The sequence below is a fragment of the Alosa alosa genome, chromosome 23, assembly GCF_017589495.1.
Source record: "Alosa alosa isolate M-15738 ecotype Scorff River chromosome 23, AALO_Geno_1.1, whole genome shotgun sequence".
NCBI classification, from domain to species: domain Eukaryota; kingdom Metazoa; phylum Chordata; class Actinopteri; order Clupeiformes; family Clupeidae; genus Alosa; species Alosa alosa.
The window spans coordinates 18,857,884-18,885,383 of NC_063211.1; the positions used below are offsets into that span (position 1 = coordinate 18,857,884).

At 44.0% G+C, this 27,500-nt stretch overlaps 1 protein-coding gene across 1 annotated transcript in view; it reads right to left on the reverse strand.

Annotated features, from left to right (window-relative positions):
* vps8 (VPS8 subunit of CORVET complex) overlaps window positions 1-27,500 on the reverse strand; it is an 85,718-nt gene that overhangs the window by 5,584 nt on the left and 52,634 nt on the right. The window contains 4 exon segments of the mRNA XM_048234596.1: window positions 6,808-6,888; window positions 13,507-13,708; window positions 14,612-14,781; window positions 26,455-26,535. Coding sequence (XP_048090553.1) covers window positions 6,808-6,888; window positions 13,507-13,708; window positions 14,612-14,781; window positions 26,455-26,535 — 534 coding nt within the window.

The following is a 27,500-nucleotide window of genomic DNA, read 5'->3' on the forward strand; positions in this document are numbered from 1 at the left end:
TCCCTGAGCGCCGCTGTTGAAGCAGGCTGCTCACTGCGCCGGGATTAGTGTGTGCTTCACCTCATTGTGTGTACACTGTGTGCTGTTTGTGTTTCACTAATTCACCGATTGGGTTAAATGCAGAGACCAAATTTCCCTCACGGGATCAAAAAAGTATATATACTTATGAACAGGCGAAGTTTAACACGTTTCCTGTGCATGTTCTGCAGCCCTATCCTCAGTCTTATCCTCAGTGCATTGACTGTGTGAATGTAATGCAAGGCAAGAAACACAAGATACGAGAAAGGCCAGATGCACAGTGCACTTACAAGAAGGCTCACCACTGCCATCTTTTTACTATCACTTCAGAATTCCATCTCTAGTGCAAGTGTACTACAAGCATTTTTGTGTTTTGGACAACAATATAATAACTACACTTTGAACTAAAGTAGGTAACATTAGAGGACAAGACAAATAGGGGACAAGTCCTCTATTGCACTTGGCAGTCAGATGTTCCACAAACACAAACACTGCTCTGCCATGTCTTCTCTTCTCTTCTCTTCTCTTCTCTTCTCTCCTCTCCTCTTCTCTCCTCTTCTCTCCTCTTCTTCTCTCTTCTTCTCTCCTCTTCTCTGCTCTGCTCTCCTCTGCTCTCTTCTCCTGTTGGCTGGGCTGCGTTAGGGATGTGCTCAGCCTGTTAAGTAGGTCCCTCTGGACACAACCACAAGCAGACATGTAAACACGGCCACTGACGCTGTGAGCGTGATGTCTGTGATGAGCATCAGAGCACCCTGCGCTATTCTCCCCCTCTCACAGCGAGAGCAGAGGACTTCAGAACAAAAGAGCTGATGCATTAAGATATCTAAGTCTAATTCCATAATAACCAAAAAAAAAAAAAACTAAGCAAAAAAATGACTAAATAAACAAATAAAATCTGGGATTTCTGTGGAATGTCCAAACAAATTTGACACAGTCTAGCTTAGTACATGGTCTGGATACATAAGCAGATGCTTCAGACTTGTTTTGAAAGAGAGAGAGAGAGAAGGGTGGGGAATAGGATTCATTAAAATGTTAAAATGATCTTTAAACTCATTTTGTGCATCTCTCTCATTAGCAAGATTATTTTGAGTGAGATTCAACTCCTGTCAATTAGGCTTACATGACGCTTACACAAACACATTCAGGACTGCAGGAACATGTACGCAACACACACACAAACGCACACATATACAGTATGCACACACACACACATATTATGCCTGCACAAACACACACACACATTATGCATATACACACAAACGCGCACACAAACGCGCGCGCACACACACACACACACACACAATTCATCCTTTTACTCCACAGCCTGAACACTCATCAGATTCCTCCGATATCTGACCTCCAGAGCCATTATCATGTCACATGTCAACAAACTCCATCCATCACTCGTGTAAAAGTGCAAACAAATGGGCTTTGTGGGAGACAATGGAGAAGCTAGAGAGAGGGTGGCACAGACAGCAGCCCTGCAAACAGATGCTCTCCCTACACGGTGATAGCTGTTCACAGATGCAAACTCTGTCTACTGTCAACCAAGCTTCCAGCTGCTCCAGAAAGACTTCTGGATTTTTCTGTCTTCACGTCTGTTGTCACTCTTTGTATTTTTTCGTTGTTTTTCTTCCATTCTTCCGTTCTTTCTTCTCCTCCACCAATGACTATCCCTCCTTCCTTCCGTTTCATCCTCTCCTCTATTTCTTCATCGTTCGTTGGACTCTTTGATTTGGGAGGTTTTGAAGCTCCTCCTTGAGAGCCATCTGAGGGGGGTTTTGGTGTGTGTGTGTGTGCTGCCAGTATCTTTGATCTAACTTTGAACACACAGAGGGGATAAGTGTGGGGCGGTGGAGAGAGCTGTTTGTAGTGCCAGATGAAGAACGGACTCTCTCCCTCTCCCTCTATCTCTCTCTCTCTCTCTCTCACACACACACACACACACACTCTTCAAAGCAGAAGTAAGAGAGCGGTAAAAGCATAGAGCAACTGGGGCTGCTGACTTTGCTAAACGACCCTTCAGTGCATTTCTGTGTGGTGCCGCCAAGTGTGTGTCCAAGCAGCTCCATCTATTATTAAAAACTGTTTGTGTGGGTGTGTGTATGTATGTGTGTCCGTGTGTGTGTGTGTGTGTGTGTGTGTGTGTGTGTGTGTATGTATGTATGTATGTGTGTGTCCGAGTGTGTGTGTCCATGTGTGTGTGTGTGTGTCCGTGTGTGTATATGTGAGTGTGTGTGCGTGTGTGGGCTATGCTCTTCATTTTATTTCAGCGATAATTAAAACACGATCATCAAACAATGAAATGTCCATAGAAACACTGTTTCAGGGGACGAGACCAAACCACAGGTCTTCCGTCTTCACTTTGAATGAGTCGAACAGTGGCCAACCTGCCATGCAAATCAATGTTCACCGCAGTCTTGCATAACACACTCGGCAACCCGTCATTCATGCATGAAGCTAAAGCACATAAACAGATTTTCTTGTGGACAATACCTTTACCTCTTATTTACAAGTGGTAAAGGGGGTGTAAACTCTGTGTGTGTGTGTGTGTGTGGTTCATTACTGCTGAGATTCAATTGAGTGTTTTTCTCTAACCTTTTCTCTTTTACAGTTGCCAGAGAATGTAGTTACAGCCCTGAAATCCATTCAATCCATTCGTCCACATTTTTCTCCTGACTGCCCTGACTGATTGAGCCTCCTGTTAGCGCTGCACTTGTCCTTCTCTCTCTCCCCCAGCCTCTCTCTCTCATACCTTCATCATTCTCTCTCTCCCCCAGCCTCCCTCTCTCATCCCTTCATCATTCTCTCATCCCTTCATCATTCTCCCTCATTCTCCTCTCTCTGACTGAGATCCACAGCAGATGGGCTACTGCTTCCCCTCCTCTCCAGTCTCTTCCTCTCCTCTCCTCCCCATCCCTCTGTCACACGACTGACCCCAGGCCTTGAGTGATCACTCTCAGCTCCGACAGATGGCCCCTGGAGGGCTTAACTAACTGTAATGGTGCGAATGTGAATTTGTTTGTACATACTGAGTGTTTGAATAAGTACTGTTTGTATATGTAGCTCCTTAATATAAATGTGTATGTATATGTGTATGTGTATGTGTATGTGTATGTAACGTTATATGTGTATGTATATGTGTATGTGTGTTTTCCTTCATGTCTCCTATGTTACCTGTGCCTGTGTCTCCGCCCCTCACCGGATCCTCGTTAGTCTGTTAGTTTAATTATGGTTCCCACCTGTCTCTTGTTTTACCTTGATCATTGTCCACCTGTGCCCTGTTACCCCTGTGTATGTAAACCCTCTGTCTCCCCTCAGTCTTTGTCGGTTATTAGTCATTGTGTGTTGTGTTACACACGGTTAGTTCAGGTCCTAATAAAGATTCTTGTAATTCTAAAATTACCTTGCCTTGCCGTATTTTGCCCTGCGTTTGGGTCAAGCTCTCCCCTTGGAACCGTGACAGTATGTGTATGTGTATGTGTATGTTTACGTGTATGTGTATATGAGCAAATATGTATGTTGTACTGCAATATCCTGTCTATTGTAATTGTCCAGTCCTGTGTATGTTGTACTGCAATGTCCTGTCTATTGTATTGTCCAGTCCTGTGTATATTGTACTGCAATGTCCTGTCTATTGTATTGTCCAGTCCTACCGAGGACCCTCTCGAAAATGAGATGCCACATCTCAAGAAGTATTCCTCTTACAATTTATTTGAAGTCTGTGCATATGCAGGAATATTTACTGGGAATGGGTAGACATGACTGTATCTGGCAGCCTACAACTATGGTTGTATTTGTTGGAGGAAGTGTGTGAGTGTGTTTTTGAGTATGCAAATGTTCCTTCCTCAACACAAACATTTAGATATCCCCTCCTCTACACACACACACACACACACACACACACACACACACACACTACTGTCCAAGTAACCGCTTTGCTCTGGCGGAGAGGAAATCTCGCCGGGCCTCACCGGGACACACAGATTAAGCGGGCACAGGGCGGAGGTACAGATGCCAGCGGTTCCAACTAAAGTCATGCCAGCCTGGCGGAGTAGAGGTCTAAGCCGCTTTTATCACCTCGCTCCACTACAACCAAATGGTGGGCTGGGCTCCGTGCACCATTGGCCCAAATGTCCAATGGCCAAAACATACCCAGGGCACAGACGCCATTCCAGACCCCAGCAAAGCTGCCCTCACACAGAGACCTATGGGATAGATTCTGGCCCTTTTTTAGAGCCCTGCAGGGAGGTATAGATTATTTGTTGATACAGCCTTGACACCCATAGTGGTGCTGATGGAGAAACACACACACACAAACACACACACACACACACACACAGACCTTGATGTTGCAGATGTGGATGGACAAATATAGCCACAGGTGTTGTGGAGGATTGGGGTTGGCAACAGCTCCTTCCAGCACAGGAACTTGTTTCGACAACCTGCGACGTCGCCATGGCAACGCCACATCCCGTTCAGGCTCTCGGGGCGGGATTGTGGCGGCCGCCACCTGATGTCTTGTGCCCCGCAGATTTGACTATGGCTTTCAGGGGAGTGTGATGGGCTCACACATTTTACAGCTGTGCCCACACACACCAGACAATCACCAGCCCATACACACCATTCTCCAGCTATCTCAAACACGCACATACACGCGCACACACACACACACACAATCACCCACCCACACCACACCCTTCTCCTCTCTCCTTGGGAGACACTCTAAAACCCACCAATTCACTCTTTATGCTCTAAAACCAAACACACACACACACACACTCACACACACACATAACACAAAACACATACATAGACAGATAAACTGCAATGAGAGTTGGCTATATTTTGGATTAGTATGAGTGGTGAGGAGAAATGAATCCCTCTTTCACCCTCCTGGAGAGTTTCCATGCGGCCTCCTCTGAATATAATCATCTTTTCCCATCCCAAGCACTTCAAGTCATTCTCTCACTATCTCTCTATCATTATCTCTCTCTCACTCTCGCTCTCACTCACTATCTCTCTTCTAAATGCACCCCCAACTCATCGCCCCGCTCTCTCTCATATGGACTCCCTGATATGTGGAAGTGCCAACTGAACAGATGTTTAGTGTGCGAAAGGGGAACAAGCTGCATTCACAATAATGAGAAACAAGTTGTGCACAGTATAAGCCCAGTTAATCTCGCCTACTACTTTTGGAATATTAGAAACCGCGTACAATGTTTCATTCCGTGCATCCCGAGAGCCTGGGAACCTTATATAGACTATCTGGGTGTTCTGTCTGGCCTAGGGACAAAACACCTGAAAAACTGCTTCACAAGACCCTAGCAGACACAGCTATGATACACGGTAATGACCCAGACACACAGAAATGCAGCGCGGTAAGACATTTTGTAATGACTGGTAACTGCATGACTCCTTGAAACTGGCTTCAAAGCAGCCCTTAGTTTATCCAACGGCTCAAAAATGGCATGTCCCCTTTCACAAGAATGGAAAAATCTTACATTATATACAGAGAGAGAGAGATACCTCTCCTCTTCACAACAATAACATCATTCATCTCTGCTGCTCCTACACTACTGTACATTCTTTAGAACATGGGCAGCCGTGGCCCACTGGTTAGCACTCTGGACTTGTAACCGGAGGGTTGCCGGTTCGAGCCCCGACCAGTGGGCCGTGGCTGAAGTGCCCTTGAGCAAGGCACCTAACCCCTCACTGCTCCCCTCCCGCCGTTGTAGCAGGCAGCTCACTGCGCCCGGGGATTAGTGTGTGCTTCACCTCACTGTGTGCTGTTTGTGTTTCACTAATTCACCGATTGGGTTAAATGCAAAGACCAAATTTCCCTCACGGGATCAAAAAAGTATATATACTTATACATACTGATGCAATCACAATGTGTGTGCTAAATGAACCTATTTACACGCTCACCTCACCTTTGTGGACTCGGCTGCATATTTACTTAGTGTGCGTGTGTGTGTGTGTGTGTGTGTGTGTGTGTGTGTTTCAGGTCTGTGATGGTGAGCAGGGCTTTTGTCTGTGGCTGGAGGAGAGTGACAGCCCTGAGGCTCCAAGGCAGCCAGCATCACACTTTCTTTCCTCCTCTCTTCACAGCTTCAGAGCCAGGAACACAAATGGAGAGAGAGAGAGAGAGAGAGAGAGAGAGAGAGAGAGGGAGAGAGGGAGAGAGAGGGGAAAAACGGCTTCAGAGCCGGGAACACAAATGGAGAGATGGGGAGATAGAGAGAGGGTCCAGAAGAAAGAGTCATATTTTACTCTAAGGCATTAGTGTAGACAGAGTGAAAGAGCAAAGCAGATAGACAGAGAGATAAATAGATAGAGAGAGAGAAGAGAAAAAAGAAGAGAATGAAAAAGGAGGGAGTGTGAGTGAGTGTGTGTGGGGGAGTGTGTGTGGGGGAGTGTGTGTGAGTGTGTGTGGGGGAGTGTGTGTGAGTGTGTGTGGGGGAGTGTGAGTGAGTGTGTGTGGGGGAGTGTGAGTGAGTGTGTGTGGGGGAGTGTCTGTATCCAGACAGACAGGAGGGGAGTGCCAGCCTCTCCAAGGCTCAGGCATGCTGCGCTGCAGACATATGCAATTTTAATGGTGTTTCAAATAAGAGCAGCAGAGGGTGTCCTGGGAGGGTGAGATGGACACACGCCTGACACACGTGCACACACCCACACATACACACACATACTCGCACACACACATGCACACACACACACACACACACACAGACAGTAGAATTTACAGCGTCAAAGTGTGTTTGTGTGCACAATGGTTGGCCGCCTTACCCTTGATGGCCCTCGGTAAATGCACCGCAACTGATCCCAGGCTTGGCTCTGCTGTGCATCCAGAGTAGCCTCACATGTCAGCTAAAAAACACACACACACACACACACACACACACACACACACACACACACACACACACACACACAAGTAAGATGAACACAAACTCACTGCATTTTAAACAGACATGAACACATTCATCACTGAACTCATCACTTACTAAAGCAAAATCACCTGTTGCTTACCTCATACTCATAACTCACTGCACAAATGACACAAAAATAACGCACTGAATCAACCTAAAGTTCGAGCCTTTGACATCAACTCTTATGTAATGTAATGTTAACTGTATACTGTCTGGTGTCTGTAGAACTGATATGTAAGTGGCACTGTCTCTAAACTGGGCCACCATTAGACATTAGTGATTACTGATTGATATGTGCAGTTGAAATTGGTTGAAATTTCCCTTGTGTGAGCATGTATGTGTGTGTTCGTGTGACTCCGGGAGCAAAAATGTCAGGGGAAATTTGAACATTTCATGGTTGATGTGAACCGCTTTGCCATTTTTTTTAATATTTCTTGGAAAAAAATTTGATGTGACTGGCACTTGATAATAAGAACTGGGGAAAAAAAAGAAGAAAATCAGTAAGTCAAATCACAGGATTTAATTGTTACATTAAGAATGCCATTTTCTGTGTTGATCTGGAGAGATGTCCGTCGGGTGCAACTGAGTAATTACGGAATGGCGGAGCTGACATTTAAGCAGGGGGGCGGACTAAAACACACATTTGGGTGCTGATGAGAGGCAGCTATGCGTCACTCTCCCCGCGGCAGACAGGAAAGTCATCACAGGGCTTTACATAACAGACAGATCCCTGTGTGACTGCTAAGCCACCGAGTTGCACGTTGGTCAGTGAAACGTACTTGTGTGTGAGTGTATGTGTGAGGTTGCATGTTTTTTTCGCCTTGTTGAAAGACTAAACAACTGTGACATGTAAAGTCATAGGTGTGTATGCACCTGAGTGCACAGCACAGGTACTTTGCAGGTGTTTTCCTTGGAGGCATGGATACATTGGGCTGCACTGCACTACAGGTGGACTGTTTGACCTTGAGTTCACTGACCCTGTAACGCTGGTGCTGTTGCCTCTCTCAGAATTACCACAAAGAGATCACAGACACTGGACAATGGAAATGCAAATGAAATGTACAGTATATGCTTGGACTCTAAAGGTGTAGAGTTGTTTTGGGGTTATGACAGTAACCAAAGCAGTAATATTTGGCCCCCAAATGCCTGTAATACGTTCAGAAAAAATTGCATCTTTAAGTATGCTTGAATTTGAAACTTTGTGACTTGATTATTACTCTCCACTTGCTCATTTATGCTATGCTGTGTTTGTGTTTACATCATTTACTGCTCACAAATGATTTATTGTGGCACTGCTCTCACCAAATTTAATTAACAAAGTTCATGCAATTACTCAGTCAACCACTGTGCTTGATTTCGAGCTTACTCAATTAGCATTATTTATAAAGGTTGAAAAAAAAAAAAAACATTTAAGTATAAAAGTTGTGTTGACTTGACTCCAGAGACCTCAAGAGGGGTGTGAAGACCCTCATGACCGAAGACCAGCAAAGCTTTTGAAATGGCCACTATTACGACCCCCTGTGCCCTCCTCAGGCCATCCCATGTCAGTGCACGGGCGGGGTTGGACCTGGGGAGGTTAATTGGTAATTGGGTGCACCTGTAACCAGGTGCTGCTATATTGGGGGCTGTCCTCTCTTTCCCATTAGGCACTTTTCTTCTTTCATGCAGGCACCTATTTTGACTTTCTCTTGCACTGGCACTTTTCCCTCTCCCTTATTCTAGATCTCTCTACTTCTCTCTTTTCTTTGTCTACTCATTTAGTCTCTCACATTATCTACTGACACCTATATTGCATCCACACACGCACGTCACTTCTCCAATTAATTTTCCAGACATCTTCTATTTGCTAACGTTGGTAACTGTGAATGGTTACGAAAGCGAGTGTTTGATTCAGTTACACCACAGCGTGGGTGTGACAGAATCAAACTCATAATTGAACAATGTGGTACAAGCCTCACTAGCTAAACCTTCAAGGATTAAGCCAGTGAAGAAGCCTGCTGCCAAAGCTTTTAGCCTACAGTACATTTGGTCCACAGGGTCACCACCATATGAAACAAGCAGAAAAGTGTGTAGTGTGGTATGTCAAGGACTCGCATGACGTCTGTTCAGGCGGCTTTGGAGGGCGTTTGACAGGCTGACACTACCTAGTTAGACCACCCCTGAGTGTCTAGACAAGGATTACCGTTGCTTGAACCCAGGAAGTCAGACAGCTCCCAAGCACAATAGTAATGTTATTCCTCTCCAAAGTGTTTTCTATGTGAAAGACGTGCAGGAAAAAATCAATTTATGTATAATTCAGTGATTTCTGACAGCTGAAAAGTCAGTCTTTGAAAATCCCCTCCAGGAACAAAAACGACATGCAAAAGAGCATCAAATGAGGTTGAAGTGCGGTCATGACTGAAGTTCATTTTGTTCGTTTCGAGTTTGACAAGAGTTTATAATTACTGTTGCACCTTGTAGATTCTCTGGAATTCACTTTTAGAGCATTATGAAATACCCGAGTCCAACATCAACATTGCAACAAGATGGACTACACAACCCAATCACCAATGTTCACATTCCCATCCCTTTAACATGTATTCTGCCTCAATCACTGTCAGCAGTGTGTATTCTTATACTTTGTGTCCCAGTGCATCGTTTCCTGAATCTTTCACTGAAGCCTTCACAGCAAGTGTGGCTCTACTGGTGATCTACAAAATGGCTGCCATTTCTTCACGCTTCCATGCAGCTCTTTCCAAGACTTGACCGTCTTTGGCTCTATCACTGTGCCAAGGATAGTGGGGGGCGAGAGGCAGAGGGTGGTCTCCTCATGTCATCAGTGCTACATCATTATTCTCTTCCACGTAGGGGGTATGGGAAAGAATTACGGTCTATCTGCTGCTCACTCCCCGTTCAGACACTGAGCCTGTGAGTTTGATTTGAATACCACAACATCCACCAATCTCACATATTTATTTCCACCAATCCTCCAGGAACAATGATTTTGTTTTTCTGGGAACCTGCAGAGCCCTTTCATAAATACCAGAATCACTATGCACTGTGGGGACATGGGTATTCTAGGGTATTCAAGGAAGGAATATGTCCTACTGTGTGCTACACTCAGACTTACAAAACAGACCTACCGAAATAAACCCACCAACAAGCAGAATTTAATGCTCACCCCTATTTAAACTGTGCTACTGTAGTGTGTGTGTGTGTCTGTGTGTGTGCCTGTGTCGTGTGTGTATGTATGTATGTATGTATGCGTGTGTGTGTGTGTAAAGGTGCAAGTGTATGTGTGTGTGTGTGTGTGTGTGTGTGTGTGTGCAGGTGCAAGTGTGTATGTGCGTTCCTGTGTGTGCCTGATCACTGCCCGCCTTGATGTGTGGCCACACTGTCATTTGCATAACTGTGATTAGTATTATATGGGCGATAACTGCAAACCCTGGGTAATTACTTACTCTTAATTATAGTCATTTTTGGCCTGCTACTAAAAAATCAAGTGAACGTGGACGTCTGAGTGTATGTTTGTGTGTGTGTGTGTGTGTGTGTGTGTGTGTGTGTGTGTGTGTGTGTGTGTGTGTGTCTCTGTATGTGTGTGTGTGTGTGTGTGTGTGTGTGTGGGAGAGAGAGAGAGAGACAGAGAGAGAGAGAGACAGAGAGAGAGAGAGAGAAAGTGTCTCTCTTTCTGCGTGTGTGTATGAGTGTGTGTGTGTGTGTGGCACAGAAAGCCAGATCAGAGAGAAGGCATAAGAGAGAAGAGAGAGCTAGATGGGGAGGGGTTGATTGTTAGGTTAGGCCACTTTCTCTTTCTCTCTGTGACGAAGCGTCACTTTGAATGAGGAGCTTCACGGCTTGATGGAGAGGCACATATAACAATACAAAGCAGGCCAATGGAGCGCGAGGTCCAGGCTCACGGACGGGAAGACAAAATCAAGGGCCGGTGAAAAGAGACTCCTCACTGTAACTGTCTGCGACAGCGATGGAGAGAGAGAATGGGAGGAGAGGTGGAGAGAGTAGAGGAGAGAGGAAGAGGTGAAGAGATGGAGAGGGTGGAGGAGAGAGAGAGAGAGGAGGAGAGGCTAGATGAACAAGGGGAGGTGGAGAGGAAGAGAGATGGAGAGATGGAGAGGGTGGAGGAAAGAGGGAGAGGGTGGAGAGATGGAGAGAGGGAGAGGTGGAGAGAAAGTGGGGAAGCGACACTATGACTGATGCAATCAACAGCAGAATCATTCCCCATCTCAGCTGAAAGAGAGATGAGAGAAAAGTGAGAGATAGAGAGAGAAAGAGTGAGAGATAGAGGGAGGGGGGGATTTTTTTCTGCACTATATGGATGAGTGCACCAGCATTTTGTGGAGAAACGGCCACGATCAGGCTTTTAGAACGTCTCAGACATTCACCGTTCCGCTCTTTTAACTACGACATCAACCGTGAAAAAAAGGAATATGTCACAGCCTCCCCGTCTTCAAAACAACTTTTTACAACAATTTAGAAAAACTGCAAACAGCCAAAAAATATAGCAGTGGATGTAACCTTGCAAATGTATTTTATAGCACTGCAAGTGTGTATGAGAGTATTTCTATGTTATTCGAATAATATACTTTATAGTTGTAGTTATATAATTGCCAAATGAATAAAACATCAGACATTTCCATGACACTCTCTGTGTCCTCTTTAAAGGGAGAGAAGAAACAGAGTAAATTCATCAATGAAAGAATAAAGGAAGACAAGAGATGTGTGGAACATCTTGGAAAGAGAGTACAGCCTCTCTACAAGGAGGTGACCTGTAACCTGGGAGGCTTTCGACAGATTACACACCTGGATTAATTTAATGCTGCGCTAATCTGACCTAATCTGGTCATATCTAATTGAATGCAGCCACATGGATTTACCTTCTTTCCCGGGCCTTCTCCAACTCCCCTGTGAGCTGACGTCACCCGGTTCTGCAGACCGAGATAGAGAGAGAGAGAGAGAGAGAGAGAGAGAGAGAGGGAGACATTATGTATTTGAAGAGGATAACCCAGCAAGAAACCAATCATGTCCCCAAAACCCCAAATCATGTCCACTATCAGAGAAAGGGATGCATGCATGCTTGTTTGTGTGTTTCTGTAGTAGTTTGACTGCTTGAGTGTGTGTGTTTGTGACGGTGTGTGGGGATGTGCCACAAGTAATTGCGTGTGTGTGAGTATGTTGAAGTGCCTCTCTACAGATTCTCACCTTACCCGAAACATAAGCCCCATTTACATGGACTGGTGCGCTAGAGTGCTCTTGAATCTTTGACCAGAATAGCCGCTGCTGCTTTGCTTTTCCTTGAGAAGCTACAGCAGGCAACCTGATTGACTGTATACATGACTGTTCAATCGGAATAAGAAGAGAATACATCACCCCTTTCATTCCGATTAAATTCTAATCGGATAGGCAGTTTTATTCTGATCAATGTGTCATTTTTATTGAGCCCTTATTCCAATTCTAATCAGATTAAAAGTGTCCATATAAATAGGACATTTGTGTGTGTGTGGTTATGGTTAGTTTAAACACAAAGGTAAATAGAGAATAGGTCTGTGCCTGCCTGTGGTTGAATATGTATGTATGTATGTATGTGTGTATGTATGTGTATGTGCCTATATGTATGTATGTGTATGTGTGTGTGTGTGTGTGTGTGTGTGTGTGTGTGTGTGTGTGTGTATGTGTATGTTGTTGTGTGTGTGTGTGTGTGTGTGTGTGTGTGTGTGTGTGTGTGTGTGTGTGTGTGTGTGTGTATGTTGTTGTGTGTGTGTGTGTTTGTGTCTGCACTGGTTGTGCATCTGCTATGTGTATCTGGGTGTTAATGTACCTATGGTATTTTGACTACTTGAGTGTGTGAGTGTGTGTGCGTGTATGTGTGTGTGTGTGTGTGCACACCGTGGTGCTTGTCTGCGTTTGAGGAGGTGTATGTTACACAGCCCTTGGGCTAATTGACTTGATGTGCTGTTTGGCTTCACTCTGATCGCAGGTGGGGAGAGGTGTTGTTTTGTTGTTGCCTCCCCATAGACACACGTGCACATACACACACACACACACACAAACACACACACACACACACACAAACACACATTTTTCCCTTTCCTACCAACCGCTGTGTCACCTTGGAAACACCTCTGTCGTCAGGGGTAACCGACTGAATGCATATGTTCATGAGTGTGTGTGGATGACTCTAAATGACGTTCGCATCGCTGGCAGCATTTTCCTGGATTAGCGAATGAAGCAAAAAACGATACCGTTGCCTTGAGCATGTCTGATTTATTCATACACACACCCGTCTGACCTGCCAAGTGTAGTTTGACTCCAGGAGCACTAAGGGTTAGATTGCTACTCTGACCTACGCGATGAAATATAAACCCATACAGAAGAGGTTAGCTGAGGAGACAGCTCTTTACTTTAAATAAGCCCTTGACACAGGCCTACTGTACTTGCAGATACTTCTACTTCTAACTACAATAACACAATAATAACCATTTGTGCAGAGTTTTGGGATCGCAGAAAGGTATCCAGGAGGAGTTTGGCTCTGAACCTTCATGACCCATCTCATCTACTCGACTAGCCTACGAGGAGCTGTACTGCTTTCATGCGACTGACCCAGCGAAGGAGGCGCCCTGCCCTCGCCCGCTTCCGGGCGCCCAGCCCGAGCCCGCCCTCCCTGACTGGAGGTGCATTTGTAGCAGCTCCAACCCGCAGGCCCTGCCCCCGGCCCGCCGGGCTCCTTCCGCTGCAGGCACTGGCAGTGGTACAGGTGGCCACAGCTACAGGAAACAGGAAACAAACAGGAAACAGGAAAGAGGAAACAGGAAACAGGAAGAGTTAGCACAGGTGACTGAAGCGTAGCTAGGGTTGACAGAATGAATTATAAAATGTTAGCTATCAAACAGTGAATAATGGCCATTAAAAGATGATCAGCTGTTTAGCAAACAGGCTCTTCAAAGTGTCCATCAAGTGGGTCAAATAATGACTGAATTTGTGTGTTGCTGTATCGGACAATTTGAGTGTGTGAGTGTGTTTGATTGTGTGTGGACAGTTTGGGTGCGTGAGTGTGTTTGAGTGTGTGGACAGTTTGAGTATGTGAGTGTGTTTGAGTGTGTGGACAGTTTGAGTGTGTGAGTGAGTTTGAGTGTGTGAGTGAGTTTGAGTGTGTGGACAGTTTGAGTATGTGAGTGTGTTTGAGTGTGTGGACAGTTTGAGTGTGTGAGTGTGTTTGAGTGTGTGGACAGTTTGAGTGTGTGAGTGTGTTTGAGTGTGTGGGCAGTTTTAGTGTGTGAGTGTGTTTGAGTGTGTGGACAGTTTGAGTATGTGAGTGTGTTTGAGTGAGTGGACAGTTTGAGTGTGTGAGTGTGCTCTGATCTCTTGGCTCTTGCTGATGTTTGCTGGAGGCTTTCATGTTAATGATCTAAACTTGAGTGCATGAGTAAGAGTGAAGGTGTGTACAGGTGTGAATGTGTGTGTGTGTGTGTGTGTGTCTGTGTGTGTGTGTGTGTGAGAGAGAGAGAATGAGTGAGAGTGTGTGTAGTTTGTGTGTGTGTGTGTGAGTATGAGTGAGAGTGTGTGAATGTGTGTGTGTGTGTGTGTGTGTGTGTGTGTGTGTGTGTGTGTGTGTGAGTATGAGTATGAATGAGAGTGTGTGTAGTTTGTGTGTGTGTGTGTGATAGTACCTGAAGATGATGATCTCCTCCTGGCTCTCATGCCGTCTCTTGTACTGCTGTAGGCAGAGGTTGCAGTGGTCCTGACGTGGGTGTAGGCCCCGGCTCACGGCCACCCGCAGCTGAGACAGTGACCAGTGCAGGTCCGAGTTAAGCAAGCTGGTTGTGGTCTCCAGCAAGGTCTGAGAGAAGGAGTTAGCAATGAGAGAGAGAGAGAAGGAGGAGAAGAAGAGGAGAGAGATAGATAGAGAGAGAGAGAGAGAGAGAGAGAGAGAGAGAGAGAGCTGCTGTGAATACACTGTTTCTTTAATTGTTCTTTTTACGTTTCTGACATATGCTCTTTATTTCAAGCTTCATTTGTTGTAGCATACTTATTGTCATTACAGTGCATGAAAATGCACTGTTCTGTTATCCGAAGTCAACTTCCAGCTGCTTAACTAGGACCCATCAAAGGGCCAGTTAAACTGATTGCACCTGTATCAACTGCTTTCTGCTTAACTAGGCCAACTCTCTGTGTCTCTCCATTCTACACGGATATATGGCACATTCCATCCAACTTTCTATCCATTCATCCTCTTCAAACCATTCACTCATCAACACATTAAACTATCCACCAACATCCATTAAGCAATCTGCCTATCAACATCCATTCAACTTTGTGTCTATCAACATCCATTACACTATCTACATTCAACTTTTAAACTATATACTCTGTCTCAGGCTTTAAGCATACAATCTGGCTCTCTTAAGACTACTATTTCCTCTGTCCACAACTGTTTCAAAATAAATGTCCTCACTACAATAATTCACTATTAAATAATTTAACTATTTAAACTACTCCACTATTTAACTGTTCAGCCATTTCAACTGTCTGTTGTTATCAACTACAGTATGACTCCTGCCAACTGTTTCCAAATAAAAGTTTGTTTGGCATTTTATGTTAATATACAGTATGTTTATATTTTCATGCATTGGTAATTTCCTCAAAATTACATTTTCTAGTTATTACATATTATCTAGATAGATAGATAGATAGATAGATAGATAGATAGATAGATAGATACTGTATTGATCCCCAAGGGGAAATTCAAGATTATATTAGTACAGCGCAGTACAGTAGATCAGGTTAATACAGGTTCTTCACGTTGAAAATGGAATTGAGAAAGAGAGAGATTACGTGTGCGAGACAAATACTCCCCAGAAATGAATTTGATTTGGATTAATTTGATACTTTCCGCTCACTGCTATGAGATGACAGCACTAGTCTGCAAACACAGTGGCACAGCAGTGAAGCTCCACAGTGCTCTACTACTATGTCTTCTGATTTTAAACGTCACTGATGGATTTGCACCTGAGGAAACCCACCCCATCATGTCGCCGGCGTACACAAAGGAGGGTGAAAAATGGAAGCATTTGAGTGATAGAGCGAAAGAGAGATCACACCTTCAAATTCAGGCTCCACAGAGCAACGAATGAAAGAAAAGACAGAGGTGCAAAAGAGGTGTGTGTGTGTGTGTGTGTGTGTGTGTGTGTGTGTGTGTGTACGGTGTAAAGGAGAGGTGAGTATAGAGGAGGAGAGGGCATGGGAGACCAAAATATCAGAGGGCCACTTGAAAGGGACCCAGTGAGAGAGATGAGTGTTATGGACCATTTATTGTTTCATCTTATTTCCTATCTGGAGAAGAATATTGCACAAAGGATTGTGCAAGGTGGCCATCTCACAAAGGGTCACTGTGGTCACACCTACAGTATTCAAGAGGCTATCCAATGAAGGATGAGAGAGCGAGAGAGAGAGATGAGATTTAACCTGAAAGGAGTGTGTGTACGTGTGTGTGTGTGTGTGTGTGTGTGTGTGTGTGTGTGTGTATTGCTGTCTGTAGTCTGAGCTGCTATGGGAGATTGGAAAGTGTGTCCTTGTGTGTTAGTGTGTGTATTAATGTGAGCGTGTGTGTGTTTGTGTGTATGTGTGTGTCAAAGCAGTGTGTTTCACTCTGTTACATCAGCAGCCATACAAATGTTCTTACTTGATGTGTGTGTGTGTGTGTGTGTGTGTGTGTGTGTGTGTGTGTGTGTGTGCATTCAGAATTCAGTGTGTATTCAGTGAGTATCCAGGTGTGTCTAAACCACTTTTCACATGGAGATCTGTTTAGTGTATGCAGGTACTCCTGTGGAACATGGGTTTGTTTCAGTGAATGCCCAGTGGACTATAGATCTTCAAGATGTCCAAACCAGAATGCTTATCAACCCTAAACCCCAGCCCTTCAAACCAGAATCCATCTATAAACAGTCCCTGAACTTCCAATGTGCATTTCAATACTCAACTACCAGTCACAGAAACACACACACACACACGCACAGTCTTGTGCTCATCTTCTCTTCCCTCCACTATGTCCGCACACACACTGTGTATCTTTGAACGCATATCCTGTCTCGCCCTCTTCATCTAGACCTTTCTTTTTTCCTTTCTCCTTCTATCTTTCTCTCCTTTCCCCCGTCTAACTCTTTCCTTCCACTCTCTCTCTCTCTGCGGTGATTTCTAGAATGACTGAGCAGTACCAGCCTGTCAATCAATCCCAGTGGTGACACAGGCTCCATGGTGACAAGGCAGCCAATCAGTAAGACCTGATCTGATTGATAGGAGGCTGTCAGGTGATCTGGGTGGATTACCAGAGGATGATGAGCATTTTTTACGGCAGAAAACACCAACAAGGGAAGGAAAACCAATGTCGGTGAGAGAGAGAGAGAGAGAGAGAGAGAGAGAGAGAGAGAAGAGAGAGAGAGAGAGAGAGAGAGAGAGAGAGAGAGAGAGAGAGAGAGAGAGAAAAGAGAGAGATAGACAGACAGACAGGAGGTAGAGTGTGAAGTGGCGAAAAACACTCAATGAACTTGTTTTGTTGCTCTTGCTTGTGGCAAAAACATTTTCCAACAAAAGATGACAGGCAAAAGCATCTGAGCAGTGAAAATGTGTTCACATGAATAGGAAGAGATACGTAATGACAGATACAAATTCACATCTAACATGACAAGAAGATTAGGTAGGCCATGGCAGATCTAGAAATTTCCCACAGTTGAGAGTCTTAAACTTTAGGCCCAAGCCTTACCCCGTGCCTTACACAAACACACACACACACACATAGTCCGTGAGCCAGGGTCTCAAAATATGGAAACTGTTACCGAAAAAGTGGCAAAGGCTACCATACCTTTTCTGAAAGCCTGGAATCTCAGCTTTTCAATGATGTATGATGGCCATCTGACAAGAGTAGCTGTTTTGAGTTATCACACATAATGTAAACTAAGGTTGAGAAAATAATGCGTATAAATCAAGCAGTACACTGACATAGCTGAAAATCTATATTGGACATATTGGAATATTTTATTTTGTTATGTTTGGTATCATTTTAAAGGGGAGACTCTGAGCTTTTATTTAAAACCTTTTGTGAACATTTTGGATAAGTACAGCCAACCCTGGAGCTCTTCAAACTTTTAATCACACACATTTTCCTGCCATTTCCACCTAAGTCATCTTTTGTCTTTTAATCTTGTGGCACCAGGGAGCATCAGAGAAACAAAATCCAAACACTGAAATACTGGCATGACCCTAAGGATTCAGAAAATGTATCATTTACCCATATTATCTGATTTGGAGGGGGTGATTTTCAGTCTTATATCAGACATGGCGTTTGAGAAAATAATGTGTATAAATTAAGCAGAACACTGACATAGCTGAAAATCTAAAAACGGTATAACAAATAACAAATGAGACATGGATTCCTAGGTTTTAAGGTGTGGTAAGCCCAATTATGACATTGCCATTACTGTAAAAGGTCAAGGTCATGACCTTTAGGCATGGTCAATGACATTTTATGACATTTTTGCACAGATTGCATCATTCAAGGCCACAACACTAATCAAAGTTTTTGTTTGAACAGAAGAGGAATAGGATTGATTCTCATCAGCAAAGTCATCCTTCTGGTTTTTGCACTGTCTTGCATGGCATAGGTCAGTGCAGGCCAAGTTGTTGGCAACACACTGACATGATGGAGTGACACAGGCCCCGTCCACACGGAGACGCTTTTTGGGTTAAACGCACAGGTTTTGCATCGTCTTGGCCGATCGTCCAAACGAATCCTGTAAACGCATTGCCCGAAAACGTACTTTTTTGAAACCTGGTCCCAGGGTGGAAAAATCTGAAACCGTAGCCCTTGCGAGTTCATTTGGACGGCAAAACCACATACTTGCATATTGATGATGTCATCACCACACAACAGCTGCCCTGGACTTGACACTTAAAGTATTGCCTAACAATACTAGTTTTCATACATGACATTACCTACGATTACAGTCAGTAGGATAAATATCACAACTGGTGCTGCCCAGCGCCAATAGCTCATGACTTGGTGGACTGAACAGTGTTTTCCCTGTGTTTTCTTGATGCATTCTAGCTACTGTCAGTGACGCGAGAGAATTAGTCAGAAGTTATTAGGGAAGTGCAGGGTAAGTTTAAATTAATTTGTGCATAGTGCCGGTGTCATTCATTTATTTTACATGTCTTACAACATAAATAAATGCATTCATAGTCTAGTGAAGTCAGATATGAGCATACAAAGACGCTTAGAACTCATGTTAAGCCTATGGTAGATGTGCACTAAATGCAAATGCGCGATTTGATGCAGGCAAAAGTATTGTTACTATTGTTACTTTACTAAAAGGTAGCCTATTATAGCAATTTTATAAATGTGGCTTAATAATAGCCTAGAACTTGGGTAGGCCTAGCGCTTAGTAGCCTATGCACTTGCGGTGATAGCCAAAACTAATGTGAATCGCGGACTATCCTACGACCAAAGAAAGTAAAGGAGATTATTTGTACCTGCGTTAGCCAAATAAAGGACGGGACTGCACCCTTCACAAACCGTAAAAATTAAGTTTATTAGTTTTACAGTTGACTACAGTTGACAGTTCACTATAGTCCACACAAACAATTCTGGTTTCCTTTGCACTAGCCATTTTCGTCAGAGCCTATTCTGTCTGTTTGTATAGCATACAGCTATTGTAACAGAACCAGTGGCACCTATAGGCCTGGGATATAAAGTAACGTGTTGAGTCGTGTTGAGATGGATCCGTTTAGACGCAAATATTCTTGATACAGTTCCAGGGAAGACGGAGGAAAAAAAGATCAGTTCAGATCAGTACGTGTGGACTAGCCCACAGTCCCTCCTGCATTAGCAGGACAGAAACTCAAGTACTGCTTGTGGACCAATGGAGACATTGAACCAGTCTATGGAGAGCTGCAAGTCACCATCTTGGTCCACTCTACAGTAGACCTCCCATGCTCAACTGGGGAAGGAACTTCAGGGTTGTTCTCAAGGCATCTTCTCCAGATAGCACCTTGATAGTTAGCTCTGAGACAGTGCTTCCTGAGAGAATCTGAGCATGGAGGTAACTGCCAGGATTCTATGCCTTTCTTTGCACAAAAAAGTGCATACCACATTTCATTGATGTTGGTGATTCTGGACTTGGAGCTGTACATTAACTCCTGTAAGGCTGCATACTGCAACTCCGGTGTCATTGTCCAGTCTGCCCCAACCCTCTGAAAGGTCTCACAGAAGTTTTCATTCTTCTGAAGAAGTTTTAGGGCTGACACTTTACCACGACCTGCAAATGCACTTACAGTGTCGCAGCCTGTGTATGCGTGTAAACTAGGCAAAGCCTGACACAACTGTGAACCCAGACCACGAGCGAGCGAGTTGTGAGATGTTTATGTAACTGGTGTGATTCTTTGTCCCTGTCTTCAGGAACAGGTCACATGTGAGTGTGTCACTGGTAGCCAGGCTTATCACCAAGACATCAGTGTCGTCAGACACAAGGATGACAGATTTGTAACTAGTCCTTGAAGCATGGCAAGCGTGGACTAGCATACGGGTGGCAGCCTCTTCCTGAGTGGACGACAGGTCTGCTACCTTGTGTACTCCCTGTTGGGTCAGCTTGTAACACTGATCTTTGGCTGTAGTGTACAGAACTTTTTCACCGAGTCTTGTTCTAGACTGTTCTTTGCTCCACTCTTTGAGCAAGAAGGTAGCAAGATTTGTTTTGTTGTTGTTGCTTTGTAGGAATCTCTACCATTGCTGAACTCTTTGCCCTGCAGTGATCTGTCTGACCTCTGTGCCTGAGTCTGCACCTCTGGCCACTCTCTTCATGTGTTTGATAGAAGCCTCTTTATATACATCAAAAACAATGTCAACACGGGTGCTGTGACTTGCTTCAGCTAGCACAGTGGACAAGGCAAGGTCTGCAATATCAGCAAATGTCTGCCATCACCGTTCAGCTTCTGAACAAGTGCCATGCCATCTATTACACAGGTGGAATTTAATGGCAATGATTCAGCAACACATGGGAACTTGAGCAGTTGCTTGGCAAGTGAGGATTTGCAAGTCTTCCTCACATTGCCATCTGGTGAAGCAAGAGCCCACGGAAGTGGTCCAAGGGGATGAGATAACACCTCCTTCAGGTTGAGCTGTCTACTCTGTGCAATCAGTACCATCTGGGCAAATATTCGATTATCAGCTTTGAGCATAACTTCTTTATTCCTTTATTGCATGTCTTTGCCTTTCCCTACATTGAGGAGAACGTTTTCAGTTTCATCTTGGAGAGTGGTTGCAGGAGAATTACTCTCTACACGCTCAGTAGAGAAGGTTCTGTAGGCATTCTTGCCAATGGTGTGTGAATTCAGAAGGTCTTCAGCAACATCTGCTGGTGCTGTACTTCTAGTAGACAGAAAAACAAGGGACTCACCAGCTGCAAATGGATTTATCCATCTAGAATCCAACAGATTCACAGTGCTTGTAATGTGTTCTTCGTCTTTGCCAATTCTGCTTTGTCCACGGTCCTTGTGAGAACAGTCACTTTGTTGGAGTCCCAGGGAGCTTTTCAATATACAGGTAAGTGCTTTTGTACTCAGCAGTAAGGTAATATCTTGAGACACCTGCTGGGTTCAAGCTGAACCCTTTTGTGCCTCCAGCTGTCTGAGTGTCCCGATTGACAGTTTCCTCTAGGGTCTGGTCAATCGGAACCCTGCCAAATGTGTTTGTTGCACTCAGCTGAGCCAAAAAGCCACCTTCACCGAGAAACATGTACAGATCTGGTTTCTCATGTTCAATATGGCTCATCTCTGAGTAGTAAGCAGTGAGTGACCTTGCATAATTCAGATTAAGTATAAGTACATATACTCTTTTGATCTCGTGAGGGAAATTTGGTCTTTGCATTTATCCCAATCTGTGAATTAGTAAAACATACTCAGCACACAGTGAACACACAGTGAGGTGAAGCACACACTAATCCCGGCACAGTGAGCTGCCTGCAACAACAGCGGCGCTCGGGGAGCAGTGAGGGGTTTGGTGTCTTGCTCAAGGGCACTTCAGCCGTACCTACTGGTCGGGGTTTGAACCGGCAACCCTCCAGTTACAAGTTTGAAGTGCTAACCTATAGGCCATGGCTGCCCCACGTCTTATCATAGGCAAATGTCCAGGGGATGATTGATCAAATGCTAGCCATGCGCAATGCCCAGTTTCCTTCATGTGATGCCCTCACAAGTTTTACTACAACCTCAACCATGTCAATATATGAGATCCAGAAGCTGGCCAGTGGACCTTGCTGAGACCTGAGATGCTGCAGGAATTCACAGAAGTACTGATGGACCTTTCTGAAGACTGTACGGTCAAGTGATTCTTCTACAGTGGTTGATGATATACCCTCAGAAAAGACACTCAAGTCTAGGGGCAGGATATCTAAGAGATCGTGGGCATCATGATGGTTCTCTGTGAGCCACTGGGGAAACTAATTCCAGACTAGCCTCAGGAGGGCTTCATACATGATTTTGTACTTATGGCCATCCAAAACACCACTGACAGATCCCTCAGCCACAGCTCCAGATTCAATGCATATGTCCCTTAGTCCTGCAGCCTGAAAGCGCTTCCCAATCACACCCAAGAACATACAGATGGTGTGAAAGACTCCAAGTCTTGGCACAATGTTGGGAAACCTGTCTCTATGTGCCCACAGAATTTCTGTAACTTTACAGTAGAGAGCCTGATCAAAGGCAACTGACATGTTGCTGATGTGTAAGGAAGTCATGATTTTTTTTTTTTTATTTGAAGGAGAATCTGGGTGGCAGGGGCATTGATGGTTGGCAGATAGCTGACAACACTGGGAATAACATCCACAGAGTTTGATGCTACCTGTCCAGCTAGGGACGCTTTGATTTGTGACAGATATCTGTCTTGACCTCAACATAGGATCTAGTTGGAGGACCACACCTAGTTCCCACAGCATACACTGGCAGAGCTGGGAAAGATACAGAGATAGTTCTTTGTTTGCTCTTGGGCACATCACAAAGTCTAGGCAGTTCAGGACCGAACATCTGAGGCTGCACTGCTCTACCCTTGACCCTATGGGATGTTCCACGCCCTGTCAGTGTCTCTTCCAGCCTGTCAATATTGTCCCTGACCTTGAATGATGCAATCTGTGCGAAAATGTCATAAAATGTCATTGACCATGCACCTTGACCTTTTACAGTAATGACAATGTCATAATTGGGTTCACCACACCTTAAAACATAGGAATCAATGTCTCATTTGTGATTTCGTTTTTAGATTTTCAGCTATGTCAGTGTTCTGCTTAATTTATACACATTATTTTCTCAAACGCCATGTCTGATATAAGACTGAAAATCACCCCCTCCAAATCAGATAATATGGGTAAATGATACATTTTCTGAATCCTTAGGGTCATGCCAGTATTTCAGTGTTTGGATTTTGTTTCTCTGATGCTCCCTGGTGCCACAGGATTAAAAGACAAAAGATGACTTAGGCAGAAATGGCAGGAAAATGTGTGTGATTAAAAGTTTGAAGAGCTCCAGGGTTGGCTGTACTTATCCAAAATGTTCACAAAAGGATTTAAATGAAAGCTCAGAGTCTCTTTAAAATGATACCAAACATAACAAAATAAAATATTCCAATATGTCCAATATAGATTTTCAGCTATGTCAGTGTACTGCTTGATTTATACGCATTATTTTCTCAACCTTAGTTTACATTATGTGTGATAACTCAAAACAGCTACTCTTGTCAGATGGCTCCAATGTCAGTTATTCCATACTCAAAACTCATTGTGGCTCCAAGCAGAAACCAACAGAACTGAACTGAATCTTTCCATCTATTTTAACACACCATAATCTTAAGTCAGGAAGTCTGAGGACTTTTTTCAGGAGCGATTAGCTTCCTTCCACTACTGCACAGCTCAACCCCACTGTCCTCGCTTCCACTTGAGGGCTTTTGGAGAGCCACTCCAATTAACAAGCGCTAATTTAAAAAGTGAAAATAAGGTTAGCACTCATTTACAGCTACTAATTACACCATAACCCCACCAAACCCGGCACTATTTATTTATTTTTTTAAAGAAGTCCTTTGGAAAGAGTCTGCTTAAAATAAACTTGGCACCTTTGCCATTTTTGTATCCTTGCTGGCATGCAGCCCTAGTGGGAAAAGCCCCCAGTGTTAAGGGCTTTAGTGCTTTCTCTATACATTGTAAGTTATTATGTTTTTGCCTGGGACACTGTGTACTGCATGTGCTGCCGATTTGTGATATAATCAGTAATTATGGGTGCAATGAGTTCAGTGTTTATGGATTAGTTTGAACCCTACACTAATACCAATAAAATGGCAATTAGGATTAGAAAGGTTAATTTTTATTTTATATTTTTGTATTTTATTGTTAGGTGAAGTGCTATATTGATTGCTTTGTATACGTTTAGACTGATGGTGAGGGAACCATTACCGTGACTACTCAAGTCAGATTGGTTTACGTGACTCTCAACCTAAATGGCTTGTATGAATGGAAGAATATCCACAACCAGGACAGGATAACACACACACACACCAGAATCAACCCCCACAGAGAGAGGAAGACAACCATTTAGGGTGAGTGCGGGCTATTTGGGAACACATGAATCCAAGCGTGTCACTGAGAGGAATAAGAATGAATACACAGGAAATAACATCTTGTTCAAGTTCCTCTTGAAAGCAAAGCCTGCCGACAGTCTGTGTTTGTTTGCGTCTGTGTGTGCATGCTTACACATTACAATCTGTCTAATTCTTCCACTACGGGCACTAATAACCTTCAATTAATGAAATGCAGTCATTAAACATAAACTAATTAATTCGTTCCACATGTGAGTGCTAGTCAAGTTGAAGGAGGAGTTGCTGTCTCAGGGCCAGGTGTACACTGCAGAGCACACTGCGCAGAGCACACCGTTTTTTTTTTTGAATGTACTCAACCTATGGCCGATTGTTTATGCATGTCTCTGCCTGCTAACTATATTTTACAGTGTCCACAAGTGAAAGGAATCTTCCAATGGGCTCTATGCAGCACTCCATTTTGGATTTGCTTCCTACTGGGCAATCAACTTCCTGTTTACACTGTACACAGTAGGCTATGACAGAAAATTACAGATTACTGGCCTGTCCGTTTTAATATAGTAGGCTATTTCTAACTGAACAACATAGCTAAAGCTTTCTAACCAGTTCAGTAGCATCAGTTGCTTGATTAAGGTTAAGAACATTTTAAACCCTTTTCCCGTTTGCTGGAGGGAATGGCACACAACATTTTCACAAAGTCGGTCTACATTACCATGACACGTGGTCCCAACAATGACTATACAAAAAAGCCATATTTGCCAATGTATTAATAAAAACAGGAAGTTGATATGCCAGTACAAGCAAATCCAAAATGGAGTCGTGCATAGAGCCCATTGCAGGCACATTTGAATGTCGGAGCATCAGTCATGGAATTACTAGCAACGTCAGATCAATCAGTTATGTAATGTCATACACTATACCATGTTTTAAGGCATACACTGCAAGGGAATTCCTGTGACCCTATGTGTGAGTAATAGGTCTCTGTCCACACACACACCCTCACAGATGCGTACACTGATACGAACACATACACGGACACACATTTGAAAACATCTTTCTTTGCAAGCTTCTTTTTCCAGTTGCAAGCCAAGCAAAGTTCTGAAAGCACACAAGTCTTGTATCTTCAGGAGAGCACACGATCCTCAATGCTAACCCAGCACTCAATTCACTTTCATCACCTCTGCTGAGTTAGCAGTTGTTTGTCTGATCTATTTAGCTGATCGGTGAGTTGCAATGGGTAGGTGTAAAATGGGTAAGATGTGATGCGCCAGCATATCCACTGCAATGTTAGCAGAGCTAAACTCTGAACGAAGGAGCATAACTGTGACTTGCTTGGGAGCATGATTGATGAGGCCTACAATGTTGACTTTCGAGGATCAACAAAAATAAGTCATTTTTTGATATCAAAAAGTCAAAATTAGGAACGACAGCAGCGTAATTTCACCACGGAATGTGGCTTAAATCACACAGCTTAATTCATTTCTCCAGGCTCACTGCAGCATTTGTCTGCCCTGGCAGCAGCATACCCTGACAAATTGTAGAAATAAAGGACAGCACTTACAGTTCTTTTTAAAACTTTTTTTTTAAACCTTCTTCAGCATGATTATGGCGATACCACGGTGAGTGCTATCCTTTATTTTTTAAAGTTTATTTTGACGCTCAGGAGGATTTAGCACCCAGTTGTGAATATCCTAAAGGTGTTGAGCGTGTTCGTCCGGTTAAAGCAGCACACCCTGCCCATCTACCCCCACGGACACAAGAGGAAGACGAAAACAAATCAGGAGAATGAAATAAGCAAGACAAGACAACGAGGCAATACGGGAGGGTAGAGAGGCAGGAATCCAAATAAACAAATAAAGAAAACACACACACACACACACAGCTTACCTGTTCATATGTAAAGGTGTCCAACATGCCCAAAATCAAGCCTTGAATCTCAGCTAATTTGCCTTTTCCATACACAGGATCCTGAGAAAGGGGGATAGAGGGATAAGAATGGACAGCGTTAACAGAGAGATACAAAAAGAGGAGGATGTGTGAAGTACAGATTGCACTCATGCCCACATATGTGTTATTACCTACTCTTCTTACACCCTCACACACCCACACCGCATTACTGAGATATGTGCACACACACACACACACACACACACACACACACACACACACACACACACACACACACACACACTTTCTAGTGCACACACACATTCACACAGAAAAGATTCACCGATGGCCACATCTGAGGACCGAGAATTAGATTAAGCTATGTGAGAGAGGTCAGACTGTGAGCAGAAACTAGCATGACAGTCTCTCTCTCTCTGTCTCTCTCTCTCTAACTCACTCACTCTCTCTCACTCACTCTCTCTCACTCTCTCTCACTCTCTCTATTTCTCACCTCCTTCACCATCTTCATCTCTGTCAGTCAATCTGTTTCACATTCACAGTTCATTTCTCTCTTTCCATAGTTTTCACACATACAGTATGTTACTGTATGTGAATAACCACACACACACACGACTAAGAGAGAGAGAGAGAGAGAGAGAGAGATGCCTCTTTCTCTTTCTTTTTACCATGATTACAAATCTAAGCACACACACACAGACAGAAATGTCACTCAAATAACTGCCGATAATAACAGCACACCGATTTATGAGTCAGGCTCCAATGCATTACACACACAAAACTCCTTGTAGTCCTGAATGTATGCATGTCTGTGTGCAGGTAGGACCCATAGGGAGCAAAGCCAAATACCTCACATCAGTGCATGCATGTATGCATGAGTGTCCACCTCACAATGGCACAAGGGAGCTGGTGCACATATGCGCGCACGGACACACACACACACACACACACACACACACACACACACACACACACACACACACACACACACACACACACACACACACACACACGTGTAGCTGCAGTTC